Source organism: Scatophagus argus, chromosome 5 (assembly GCF_020382885.2).
Source record: "Scatophagus argus isolate fScaArg1 chromosome 5, fScaArg1.pri, whole genome shotgun sequence".
Lineage (NCBI taxonomy): Eukaryota > Metazoa > Chordata > Actinopteri > Scatophagidae > Scatophagus > Scatophagus argus.
The window spans coordinates 16,478,057-16,492,133 of NC_058497.1; the positions used below are offsets into that span (position 1 = coordinate 16,478,057).

At 43.7% G+C, this 14,077-nt stretch overlaps 1 protein-coding gene across 3 annotated transcripts in view; it reads left to right on the top strand.

The window, feature by feature from the left end:
- Positions 1 to 14,077, top strand: part of cux1b (cut-like homeobox 1b) — a 61,114-nt gene that overhangs the window by 14,571 nt on the left and 32,466 nt on the right. For all 3 annotated transcript variants that reach the window (XM_046389244.1, XM_046389241.1, XM_046389242.1), the window contains exons 2-5: positions 2,803 to 2,913; positions 6,658 to 6,705; positions 10,673 to 10,751; positions 13,318 to 13,455. In XM_046389244.1, coding sequence (XP_046245200.1) covers positions 2,803 to 2,913; positions 6,658 to 6,705; positions 10,673 to 10,751; positions 13,318 to 13,455 — 376 coding nt within the window. The remainder of the gene's footprint in view (positions 1 to 2,802; positions 2,914 to 6,657; positions 6,706 to 10,672; positions 10,752 to 13,317; positions 13,456 to 14,077) is intronic.

Sequence of the window (14,077 nt, forward strand, 5' to 3'; positions counted from 1 at the left end):
CAGAAATAGCAGAGGAAATCCTCACATACTTCATCTGTGTTTCACTTAAGGTACTTTAATATGGCAACTTATCATGACTATAGTATATTGCTTAAAATGGGAATAGTATTGGTCTACCAACGGCCAGTAAGACTTGATGTGTATGAATAAGGGCCAGACAGCATGAGCTGTACACTTTGGGATGTTACGCTCTATCAGCAAGACGAGGGTAAAGTCTGCCCCTGTGTCTGCTGAGGTGGGCAGAGAGTTTGCTGCATAGTCAAAACTTGACTGTGTCTGAGGGTCTTTTTTCTGAGACCATGCCCATAATTACTTGACCACTTGGCATTGAATCAAGCCTCTTTCATGTGTGATGTGTTTGTTTAGCTTGGTAGTGATTTTTTTTTTTTTTTTTTTTTGATATGGGAGATTTGGTAACCCTGCATATGTGCAGGGTTTTGGAAAAGGATTGGACAGAATCAAGGGCGCCAGGGATTGGCACATGACCTCTTAAAGCAGAACCCTGGTGGAGGAGTGTGGTTATTTCAGTTTTGCGCAAAAACAGAGCTTATTAATCAATTTATATGAATGGATTGGCTTGTTGTGCTTAATTTCTTCTTGACTTTTGGATAAGTTTTTTAGCTGGAAAATGATTTAACTGAAGTTAGAGCTTAGTGGAGAATAAAATTAAGAGCCAAAGAAAGCAAAACTGTTGATGATTGATTAGTCCATCAAAAGAAAAAAGAAAACCCTAATCAAATAAATAAAGATGTAAAATATCTGCTGGTTCAGCATCCTAAATGTAAGGTTTTGCTTCTTCACTTCTGCTTGTGGAAAATTGTGATACTGTGATTGTGCTAACTACAGCCCTCATGCAGACAGTGCAATACAAACCAAAGTTCATTTCAATCTAGTAAGTTTTAACTAGCTTACTCAAACTGTTCTTCAGGGTGGATGCACTTAATTGTGTCCTGGGGTGCGTCTCTCACACATACACACACACAAATACACTCTCTCTTAATAATTAAAAAAAAAAAATTCTCTTGCTGCTGATTCTGATTATGATCAGATGGAGATTCTCCATTTTAAAAAATAATTTTAATGTTTGTTTAATGGTACAGCGTGCATGATTAACAGTATTATATCTCTTTGGATACCTAAAATTGTCCTGCTCGCTGCTTATGCGTTCTGATTTCAGATCAGGCTTTAAACTGAAGTGTTCCACTGATTTATTTAAATGATTTTGGAAAGTGAAGCTTGTGGCCTAAATTATTATATTGCAATTAATATCTGTCAGTGACTGCTATCTGTTAATATCTTTAACAAACTGTTCCTTATATTCTTGTTGCTGTTGCTAATCTTTACCGATATAACTAATAATTAGAGCCCTATTCATGAACTAGAGCATTAATTTTTTGACAATTAATTTAATATGATTCAAATTTATTAGGTTCCTCCTTTCATCAAGCATTGCACAAGCTTCTGCGCACGCTCGAGTTCACTAACAGATAGTGCAGCTGCTCCATGGCCACGGGCAGACAGGCTGCTACATCAGCCGCTCCATGGGCAGCAAGAGCAAGATGGCATGTAAGCAAGTGAGCAGTTTTTTACTTTTTTTTTTTTTTTAACGTCCTGTGCTACTGCATAAAATCCATTGCTGAGGACAGTCGCAACATTTGTCTTTTTTTATGGTTTGTGGATAAAACGGGATCACGCCTGGTCAGGGAATTAAACTTAACGCTGATAGGGGAAAAAATCTTCTAATTAGTACTTGATCACACTATTTCTTTAGAGGGTTGTATTTTCTTGTGTGTGTTGGGGGGGGGGCGATGTGAGGCAGTGGGCTGATGTGTGTGTGTTTTGGGACCTTGTCAGCAGCCTGAGCCACGAGGGCCCCTGTGGTAATGTGTGTATTAAATGATTAGTGTGTTAGTTAGCATAACGGCCCTTCAGCAGCGTTTAATCACTCTCAGGGGTGGGCGGCCTCACAGGAGGTGGATGGGAGGTGGTGGGGGGGAGAAAAAGGAAAGGCGGAGTAAAGGGAGAAAAGAGAGATTTAAATGGAGGAGAAGGTACTGTTGGTTGTATAAGTAAGTGGATGATCTGTAGTGAGTATGGAAAAAATGAAGGGATGGGGGTGGGGGCAAGAATCCAGCAGAAACATAATCCAGCAACACTCACACACTCAGCAGAGAGAGATACAATCTTTACAAGGCCTGAATGTCTTGTTAATGTCAGCACTTGGCCCATCATCTGGAACAAGTCCCATAAATAGCTATTAATAACAATGCAGAATGGATGTGGATAAAGGCGGCCCCTGCCTCAGCCTTGACAACACTGCTGTTGTTGATAATTGCGCTGTTGTTGTTGTTATGTAGGGAGGGGAGGGTTTGTCTGGTGCAGACAGTCAATAATTGTTGTGAACTCCTTGTGAGTAGTAGTTGTTGTAGTCATCCATTTGCTTCAGAGGTTGTCTTGCCTGACGCAGTGGTGACTGATTGACTGACAGCCTGAATAGCTCAGACATTGCTTGCACTGGTAGCAGATCAAACTACTGGTGTAGACGGGTTTTCCTTGGCGGGACATCAGTGTTGCGGTTCTCTTCTCTGCTTCTGCAATATACCGGCCAAGTTCAGCTGAGGCAGGATGGGTAGTCTGCAGCATGCCAGATGGGTCAAGGAGTCTGCTGTCTAGTCAAAGAACAGCTCCTGACCTTTTAGCTTGAATGATAACTATGATGCTGATTTCAGTTATAATAAGTATGATAAAATATGCAGCTCTCTCCTTCGCAAACTAAAAGAAAGTTGCATGTTTGTATTGCAGAAAGAACTAGACGCCACCGCCACACAGCTTGCCAACAGACAAGACGAGAGCGAACAGACCAGGAAGAAGCTAATCGACCTGAGCCGCGAGTTCAAGAAGAACACACCAGAGGTGAGAAAATCACATATTCGTGAACACGCACCAACACACGGCCACGCATATATTCCACGATTCTTTTGACAACCGTGGTTTGCCTCTGTATTTCTCTGTGTCTCGTCTCCTCTTCGTAAATGTAGCGGTGATTATTTACTCAGAAAGCAGGGGAGGAGTAGACGGTGCAGAGATGCCGGCTTGGCTCCCAAAAATAGTCTCTCCATTAGTTTCCCTGAAATCCTAAAGAGACAAAACAGAAAACCCCTCAGGAGTTTGTATTATCTGACCTAGTTTTTTTATGAGTGCAGAAAGTGTGGTCCGTGAGTGTGTATGAAAGAGAGAGAGGAAGAGAAAGACAGTAAAAGAGAGAGAGAGCAGCAGAGCAGGAGGGACAGAAAGAAAGAAAGAGAGTGTGACAACACTACTAAGTGGGATCAGGAGGGAATTCTGTCCTGTTCCTGTGTTCCCATCACCCCTCCTGGGAATATTTGTTTCATCTCTGTTACCAAGGCAACACATTTTAAACCACACAGTGAAAACAAAGTATTGTTGTGTTATTATTGGTAATGTCACCATGGTGAATTATTGATGGTAGTATGAATTATGTATGAATGGAGTAGACAGTGGATAGAAAATTGTCAACTCTCGGTGGAGTTGACAGTGGGCCTATTATAGTTACCACAGGATGAGCATTGTGACTATTGACTTCAGCTTGTAGCCCACCCGGTACGGAGGAATATGCACCAGAGGAACCTGTACCTGCATACAAAAGACAATAATTTTACATTCATCTCTAATCTCATTTTCAAGTATAACCACATAACAAGCAGCACACATACAGAGGCAGAGAAAGCACACAAAGAAAACATGCAGAGAAGCAGAGGTGCACACACAAACACAGAGGAAGATTGCCTAGATCACAGAACAGGACACACACATTCATCAGTGTAACAAGGCTGTGATTTAGGAAGGCTCCTCTGGCGTCTGTGTGGCCCCTGGCATCTCCCTGGTATGTGGAGGAGGAATCCGAGCCAGGCCAGAGGAGCGACAGGATTCATTACAGGGCTGTAACAGGCTCAATAGGAATCAGCACTAAAACTCCCGACGTTTGGAAGTGTATAAGCATCAAGCCTGCCTAGCAAATAGACTGGTCCATAATGTGTGATGGCCTGCGCTTGATTAAAAATGCCCCGATCATCTGGTGTGCAGTCGCGAAGGTGTGTTTTGTGTCTCTTGCGTAGCTGTGTGTGTGTGTGTGTGTGTGTGTGTGTGGTTGACCAGCCTATAGAGCGGGGCTGTCAGCTCTCTGTGGTCTGCACCAGTCAGCGGAGATCACAGTCACATCAGATCAGACTGCATTAGGCTGAGCGGGAGTCCTTCTCTGATCCATTATTCAACAACCAAGAGACTGGCCCACGTTGACTGTGTCTAGTCTGCTGAGCTGTACTCGGCGTGAACTGCACTCATGGTCTGCATAATAACACACACACACACAGGCCTTTGTAGCATTTTGAAAGTAGTGCAAAGAAATGCAGCGTGAAAACAAAGTTTTCATAATTCATTAGGACTGACACACTGAATTTTTTTCTTTTTTTTGAGACTTCATCTCACTGTGCCTCCTAAGTTGCCTGAATTATTCATCCAGTTCTTAATTTCCTTTTAGTTAGTCAAGACTCCTCTACCACACTGTTATAAAGGCGAGGGTGGGAATGGTTGTAAAATGTCCCAAAGATTGCTAGCCAGAGGCAGTGGTAGTAAAACAACTTTTGTATGTGCTTGTGTGTGTGTGTGCACATGCACATACACACGTTTGTGTTTAGCTGCAGGGCAGACAGACAGCGAATGGGAGTTCCATACTCCCTGGAGGATTCCTTGGGCTGGCCTGTCTGCTGTCTGCCGGCAGCTCACACACCAGCCATCCATCTCCCGCTGCCTGGCCCCCCTCCACTCCCTTCACTACACGCACACACACACAGATTGACCGTGGTGTCTGTGTGCATTGTTATGTTATATGGTCATAAATCTTTGGAAGTGGAGGGGGCGGGTGGGCGGCGCACCAGAGAGTGGACCAAAGGGGCAGAGCCTCGGGTCTTCGTCAAAAAGCAGGGGCTTGCCTCTGCATGTTATTTGAATGTGTTTGTTTTTGTTGGTGCTGTATGTGTTCCTTGTGGGGAGTGTGTCTGTGTGTGCGTGTGCGCGCGCGCAAGCTTATCAAGCTGCAACCCTGACAATACCAAAATGCACGATGAGAGCATAATAATTTAAATAACATAAGGAATTTATTTCACTGTGCCTAAAAATTCAAAAAGATCAATACAGCAACTTCAAATTGTTGTTTACAAAATGATGGCAGTGTTGAGGCGTCTCCTCTTCGTGCAGATGCAGTCTCAACAAATGTTGAACATTATGATTTGAACCAAGGTAGTAATTATTGGAGGACTACTAGACTAGGCTGTATTGCATTGTACAGAAGCTTCTTTTTTCGGTCACTGGGTGTACATAAATACTTACATACATTTTAAGTGCTACACTGATACAGTCAGAGTGGATTTTGCATGGCTCTGAAAAACAAAAAATGAAAAACTTATTTCTCTTAATCGTAACAGGAATCGCTGAAAATACCTGAAAATTAATGGAAAGGAAACTGAATCCCTAAGTGGAAAATTAGGATATAACCAAAATCTAATGCAAATGACGGAACTGCCACTTCTTTTGTGCATGCTTGTCTGTGTGTGTGTGTGTGGGGGGGGGGAGTCAGAGCACGGAGGAGGGGCAGGGGCGGGGTGGAGGTCATTATCCCCAGCAGGGGAGTATTGAATTGGCCCAGACAAACAGCCACAATGACCCCTGATGAGGTAACAATGGGGTAGGGTCACCGAGGTCATGACCTGTCCTCAGCCCCAGACAAGCGGCCTGTCTGGACCAACCTGGGATTAGTCCAGCCCCAGACACTGGTCCCAGGTCAGTTTGGGATGCACACTCCCTGTAGCATCGGTTAGGCTTTTAGGCGGAGGTTTCTAAAAGGCGCAGAGTCTTCCAAGTACACATCTGTCAGTGCCCTACTTCACATCTTCATTAGGCAGTTTTGTGAGTATGTGTGTGTCCACAAACTGTGCAAATCAAATGTTCCTGTACAGAATGTCCTATTCTGCCGTGCTTTTTACTGTACGCTCCAGTTCAGTTTGTCAGGATGTAGGCTCAGCTAACAGCATGGTGATTTGCATGTTCCCCTGATACATACTCGACTGGCTATCTAATCGGAAACCGCTGACTCGTACTGGAAAGTCATGCAATGGGACTCACAGGATGAGAAGCATTTGCTTTATAGTAAAAACTTGGTGCGTGGAGACAATTTGCATTAACTGTAGGACTGCTCTATGGTTCATTCTCTCTACATCTCACACGCACTAGTGGTGCCTCTGGGTGGCCCAGGTGGTGCTGCACCTGTTCTGGTGAGAAACGCAGTCCGCCAGAGCACCTCAGGGTACAAACCTGGCCTCCTCCCTAACCCCGCGTTCATCACTCGCTCACGCATCACTCATGATTCATTGACTTCAGCAAGAATGGTCACTACGTGATTTCAATTAGCAACTTATTTGATCAGGACACTGTCTGTTAGTATTAAACTCGGTAGGTTTGTACTGCCTCTGAACATCACTGCTACATATTCCTGGGTATTATTTTAGGATTAAAATTGATCTGTTTTTTTGAGACTCGCTAACATACTGTTGTTTTTCTTTCTTTTTTTTTTTTTTTTTTTAGGATTTACGGAAACAGGTTGCCCCATTGCTCAAGAGCTTCCAAGGAGAGGTGAGTGTGTTATTGGGAATACATATTGACATATTGATACACAGACATGCTCAAGCCCTGCATTCCAACAAACAACAACAGCCCATCTAACATTTGTTGACTGGTCTCACACTCCCTCTGTGTCCTTTCTTCTTTTTTGTTTTTTCTGCCTTCGTCTTTTCCTCTTAAACCGTCTTCTCTCCAACTTCTCTCTCTCTCCTCTTTTCTCTCTGCCATCTCCTTTTCTTTCTCTCGCCACTATCTCATTTCCCCTCTTTCCTCTCTCCCTCTTTTCCTCGCTCTGCTCTGCTCTTGATTTTCTGTCCTATTCATGAAGTCCTGTAGCCCGAGGGTGTGTTTAAATTGCATCCTGCAAAAAAAAAAAAAAAAAAGACACCACAAAAACCCAGGCTCTAGCCAGTCACAACTCACCGAATGCTATTTCCTCAGACTTTGTTTGTCTGCATGACATGATTCGGTGGGGTTATTTGTTGTTGTTGTTGTTTTTTGTTGATCTGGTGAATCATGAGCCATTTTTGTTCTTTGTGGCACATTTATTTGCTTTTCAATTTGCAACCTAGGTTTTCCTGCTCCATGACCTATAAGAGGTGACTTTTGTGTGCGCACTATATCGTACTCCCACTGTTCCCCTCTATCTCGTCCTCCATCATTTTGGCCTATTTCCATCATGACTCCTCCTTTCTGGCAGCCATAGATTTCCAGTTCACTCCCATATGTGAAAGTCAGAGGGTAGGAGTGGAAGGGGTTGGTTTAGACTGGGGCGTTATTTGGGGTTGGAGTGGGTGGACATTCGGCCCAACAGTATCTCTTTTCTAGCGTGCACACACACACACAAACACACACACACACACACACAAACACAAACAAAATCATCTCAATGGATAGTGACAGGGCTGCTTTGCTACTGGCCATAGAATATTACAGTTTAACACTGGGTTAGTTTCCATATTCTTGTGTTAGAGCAGTAACCACAGCCAGTGGTTATGTAAAAATGCTGTAATTTATAGTGGTTCCACTATGTTCTGCTGATGATCCGCAGTCTATTTAGAGGATAGTAACAGCAGCAATATAATTGGGGCTTTGTCAGCTGTTTCCACCATCCTCATGTTGACACACCTCAATGGCGTGCACACCAGAACACGCTGAGGCGCACAGTGGGTGGTCGCGGAACTGAGAAAGACATTATCTTATGATTATTGAGATAATACTGTACACCCGCGCCAGTCTTGGAGCAGCCCATCAATCAGTCGACTATTCTGTGCACTTGCATGCCACAACATGAGTAGCTCTGAGAATGTGTAATTTTAGCCTGGCTTTGTTTGCTTACCCCTTGGTGCTTTGATCAAGGACAAGACAGCACGAGAAACCAGAGGGTCTTCCTGTTCGAAGTCCCACAGTAACTCATCCTTAAGCATTTCACCCAGGAGCCCCAATCTTTACTAAGTGAATGTTAAACCCAGTCAGAACAATAAAAAGTTTTATCCCAGGAACTTGGAGGTCTTGATACTCTGTTTAATCTTTGTCATTGAAAGGTGGATGCCCTTGGGTCGTAATTATTACCAATAACAGTACTGTTTCCACAAGGCCTCAGTTTGGTAAACGGGTTATGTGTGTGTGTGTGTGTGTTTTTTTGTGTGTGTTTTGTGTGTATGTTGCATGCTCAGTGTTCCTTGTTGGTCCATCGATCAGATAAGCTTTTCCATTATCCAAGGCTTCAGTCTCTGCTTCCCATAGCCTCCCCTTATCGGCCTCCACTGGGGCCACACACACATACACACATGCACGCCCACACCCACCCCCACCCATGCATACACAGGTCAGCCTGATGCCCTTCACACACTATGGGTTAGATAGGGGAGCGAGGCGGTGCTGAGTGATGGTGGCACAAGTTGCTGACGTATGTGCGTACGTGTTTGTGTGGATGTGTCAGGGATACCTTTTGCAATAGCAAGCACTTCTCATCGGTAACCTACTGATACTGGTGAGGTATCATTTATGTCACTTCATTTGTTTTGCTTTGTGTGTGCGTGTGTGTGTGTGTGTGTGTGGGATTGGGGGCAGGAGAGCATGTAATAGCAGATGTCATTGGGATTGGTTGAGAGAGCTGCAGTTTGGAACAGCAGGGTTGTATTTGCAAATCCTGGGTGGTCTTCTAATGGCTCTGGTCCTGCAGTTAACCTGCCTCTAACTGTAGGGTGTGTCCTACATTAAATGTCTATTTCCTGCCTCCCATGTTGGGCTATATAAAGCTGCTGTACCACTGACCTTGGCCCAGTCATTGTACAGTCACGCAGCCGGCTTCCTTCACCGCCACCGGCAGATCATTTTTTGCGTTAGTGTGTGAGCGTTTCTTCTTTTTCATGAGATTGTGCTATGTTCCTCTGAGCCTTTGATCTCATACTCTTACGTTCTCTATACTCTTATTTATACACAAATTCGACACTGAACAGGTTTGGTGCTGGTGTGTGAGGGGTATTAGTGCTCAGCATCTGTAATCTCCCATTAGTGGCCTTGCATTTGAGGATCCCGATCTCAGTGTCGCACACACGTGAAGAGGGTAGAGTACATGATACAGCATGATGTGAGAATGAGATATAGCAGTGGGACAGTGTGTGTGTGTTATGGAGGGAGAGAGAGAGAGCCACAGAGCAAGACAGGAACCTCGTGCATGCCAGTTAGACATGACTGTCCAACTGTGTGACAGAGAAGCATGTGAGTACGACTGACACTGAAAAAGATTGAGGGGAAAAAAAAAAAAACAGTCGGAGAACATGGAAGTGACGAGAAGGAGAATTTGAGAGAGAGAGAGAGACTGGGAGAAAGACAGAGAGAAATAAAGGGGGGAGGGGGGGTGCTGGCACCAGTCTACACAGGGCCAGATGTTTTGCGGCTAAAAAACTAGAGATGAATCAAAGCCATGTGAAGAGATTTATTAGGTTCCCATAGGAGCCCAGGCAGTATTACATGTAGCCTGCTCTGTTTACAGTGGCAAGAACCCCTAAACCACCCATCAACTACACTACTGGCTTGGCTGGGAATGTGAAGACTTTATATTTGGACTTATATAGGCTTTTGTCTTTATTCCTTTTCTCTCAGTGAGTGTGCTGGAGGAGCTGGAAGAGCAACACATGGCTGTTTAGTCTGAGTGCGTGAGCCAGAGTAGTCAGCTGTAGCTCTGCCCAGTACAGTAGCACCCTCTGAATGTCTTTATTTGGCATGTGTTTCCCTCGATTTAGACTTGATTTCAGATGCGCTTCGCCTACTCTTGTCTGCTTCTCATATTGAAGTGTGTCACACAGACCATAGTAGAGCTTGTTGTCTCATGTTTCAACATTGACAACAGTGTAAAAGTCATCCCCCAGAATGATTTCGGTATTAATCTCTTATGGATCCGTTCTAATGCTGTCCATTTCAATAATATCAGTGATGGAATGCATGCCGTGCCCTCTTGTGTTAATGGCTGCATCAGTAATGGATCCACGCTGTATTGCTGCTAAGAGCTGACTGAATAATCTGCCCCTGCTGTGGCTGGAAAGACTGAGCCAGCTGTTTAATGATGTCAGCGTGCTGGAGGGGGAAACGAACACACACATTCACTCACACACACACACACACGCAGTGAGACCGACTGATGGACTTAGGCACACTCACTCGAGGACAGACCGACACGCACGGGCAGACGGCAAACGAAACGCATCCGTCATCAGCTGAACAGCTGAACTGACTCCACGGGAAGGAAACACCAACCCAGCCACTGTCAAGACAAACGCTATCATATGCAACATACCAACACATGGTGAAGATAGACGGATACAGTATGAAGACTTGTCTTACTGTGAAATTAATGGTCCTGCTTTTGCAGCATATGGATGTGACGGTCAGATATCAGAAGGTGTAACTGACAATTAACCGTTGTTAATTAAATGTTGTTTGTTTTTTTTTTGTTTTCCATCTTCTCTCCTTGCAGATCGATGCGTTGAGTAAGAGAAGTAAAGAAGCAGAGAACGCCTTCTTGAACGTGTACAAGAAAATAATCGATGTCCCAGGTAAGACCACATTTTGTATCTGTGCTACAATCATCCGTGTGTATGTCTGTCTGTGCAAGTGTGTTTGTCTAGACACGTCTTGAGTCAAGAAAAAAAACAAAAAAACTGTGATCACGAGACCCCCTTATCCATGTAGACAGCACCAACAGGGGAAGAGAAAAAGCATGACACCATCCCTCTGGTGCTCCTTCACTGTGCATCCAGGCGGGTGCAACGCATTAATATGTCCCCACAAGATCTCATCCCCACTGGTTAAGCCTTTAGAGGGTCTTAACAGAAGGTGCGTCCTGATATGGATGACAAGTGTGCCCACGATTGGCTGCTGTGAAGAGCACACATGAGCAGTCACGTTCAGCGCACTGAGGCCAAGGAGGAACGCACGGCACAGAGTGTTACAGAACACACACACACACACACACACACACTTTCATAGAGCTACTGGTTGGAGATTTTCAGCTGTATGGGAACCCTGGAGGGGCCCTGTATGTAGGAATGAGAGAGGAGTTGAGTTCATCTATAGCGTAAGGAGGTCATCATATTCCCACATGGATAGACCTACAGTAATATCTTTGGATTGTACTGCTCCCAATAAGTCAGCGCCAGCTCTGACGGGGCTATTCTTAACTTGCAGCGAGACAATGATGTAATGCCTGATGCACACACGCACATAGACACAGACCAGCCTGACTAATGCAGCAGTCTTGAAAGAGGAAACAGTGTGTTTTGTTCTGTCTTCTATCAGCTGAAGGCCTGGTTAGTCAGCCCAGCGTGCTCTGCTTTAGATTAAAGGTGTCTGGCGAGAGCGCTCAGCACCAGTGGCCCACAAGTCAAACTGCTTTTAACATGCTGTACAGTAGATTTGGAGGGGAGTTGGGCAGGTCTGTGTGAAGGACAAAGGTTTGATAAGAGGGAGAAAAAGTTGATTTTCAAGGGTGCCAAGGCACATAGGAGTCCAAATTCAGGGCATACAGTTATGTTCCTTAGTGTTTGTTTGTACTTTGTGTATTTGCATGAGACTATGCAAGTGCATGTGTGTTTGTATGATGTGTGTGTGTTTGTCAGAGCTTAGCCCTGTATGGTGTGTCACCTTGACAGCACAAAATCAGCATGAAATTCCCCAATCGTTCTCTGCTGATCTCTCATTAGCATAGTTAAGATATCTAACTGCGTCAGACATGAGACACACACACACACACACACACACACACACACACACACACAGAGCCCTTACCCCCAGCTGTAAGCTGTCAGTTCCTCTTATCTGTACAACACACATAAACACATGCACACACACACACAAACTGCTCTTTTAGCTGGCATGCTGATGAGCGTCGCCTGCGTCTCTTGGCTGCCTGTCACCAGTCTGCCACCCATGAGCACCAATCAGATGTGATTGGCCTGACTGACAGGGCTCTCTTCATCACACTGACAGTTAACCCTGCTGTGTGTTCACAGAGATGTTGGTAAAATGCCTCCAGAAAGTTGTCTTTCTTCCTTCTGTCTCTGTTTCTTTAATCTGTTATTTACCTTTTGCATTGCTCCACTTTTGTCCATCTGTCTGCTCCCATATTTCCCTTTTTTTTCTTGCTTTCAAGCAACATCATAGTGAATACTTTAACTAATCATAGCCAAGTAATCTCTGTTGTTAATGTTTCTCATCTATGGTGCCGTACGTGCCACTCCACAAGTATCATTTATCCAGTTCTCTTGCTGTGTCAGCAGTATTGGATGACGCATTTATTTCTTTTCCCCATACAAAACCAAAAGTTTATCTCAAAACCCAACAATAGTCCCTGTTGATACAATGGCTGATAATGTGTCATTCAATAACCTTTATGGATAAGGTTTTGTTGACACAGAACGTGAAAACGAACCATGACCTTTCATGGGAGGCCAAATCTCTATTTTGTTCTTTTATTCCTAATCAGTGAAGTGCACTAACAGTTTGCAAGTATTTATAGTAGACCCTGACCAATTCTGTGTTTTTGTATATCTGTATCAATATTTGAGAATAGTTCAAGTAAAATGACTGTATATTATTCAGATCCAAATTTGAATGTTTAAGGTTCATGACAAAGACATGCAGAGTAGGGTATTGGATGAACACTAAACTCTCTAAGATGGTAGTAAATCTAGCTGGGAAATAAGTTATTACACATAATTAATACACATATTTGAAATACAAATAAAAGGTTTATTTAACTGATGATATTAGATCTCCATATACAGTCAAGCACAGACCTTTAGCTGTCTGATGCATCAGTGACTGTACGTATAACTCGCCTAATCATAACTTTTTGTGTGTGTGTGTATGTATGTATGTATGTATGTGTGTGTCGGCACAGTTTCTCCACAGGGAGTTCAAAGGTCAGGATCAGCTCTAGGACAGTTCTCCCGGAGCCGTTAGAGATTCATTGCCTTGCTCAAGGACACTTCACCAGGGCAAACGCTTTGCTCTCAAAGGGCCTTGAACGTAGTTATTCCTAGCTCACTACGCCACCCTGCCGCCCTTGTTTGTGTAATATGCTTTGTAGTGTGTTAACATAGTGTGTGTTGTCTCTGCCAGATCCTGTACCTGTGTTGGAGCTGGCTCAGCAGCTGCAGCTGAAGCTCCAGAGGATGCACGACATTGAGACAGAGAACACCAAACTTCGAGAGACACTGGAGGACTACAACAAAGAGTTTGCAGAGGTCAAAAACCAAGGTTAGAGATGGGATACATGCAGTGGCACACATTTTGGGATTTTCCTGACTTTGAGAGGGGCGTGGATGTAGGCTGCACGATAAATCACAGATGATTACATACCAAAATTTCATACACTTTTGATTGGTATTTGTGTACATGCTTTAATGTTACGTTTTCTCATATATTGGATCTCTCTTTTTACTCTGAGCAGTTACAATCACTGAATATGGTGAAGGAGGCAGTTTCAGTAAGAATAAGAGAACTTATATACATAGTGTCATCTGAATGACAATTTAAAAAGGCCTTGGCAAAGTACAGTAGTAGAAGTTTGTTCTTTTGGCTAGTGCTGGCACATTTGCATGATGTTGATCAGTGTTAAGTATTAAAAAGTACTAATAAATAATAATTAGAAAAAGTGATAAAACACAGAGACCTCGTGTGACATTAAAAAAACAAAACCTGAATGTGCAGTCCCAGGGTGAAAGATTTTGCCAAGATGTGAGCATTAAAAAGGAAGTTTTAGATAATCAATTTGTATCTTTTTGAACTACAGTTTGCAAATTTTCAATTTGGGTTTTGACGACAACAGAAGTACTTTTACTGTAAATATAAAACATGTCCTGTTAATCTCAGAAATTAC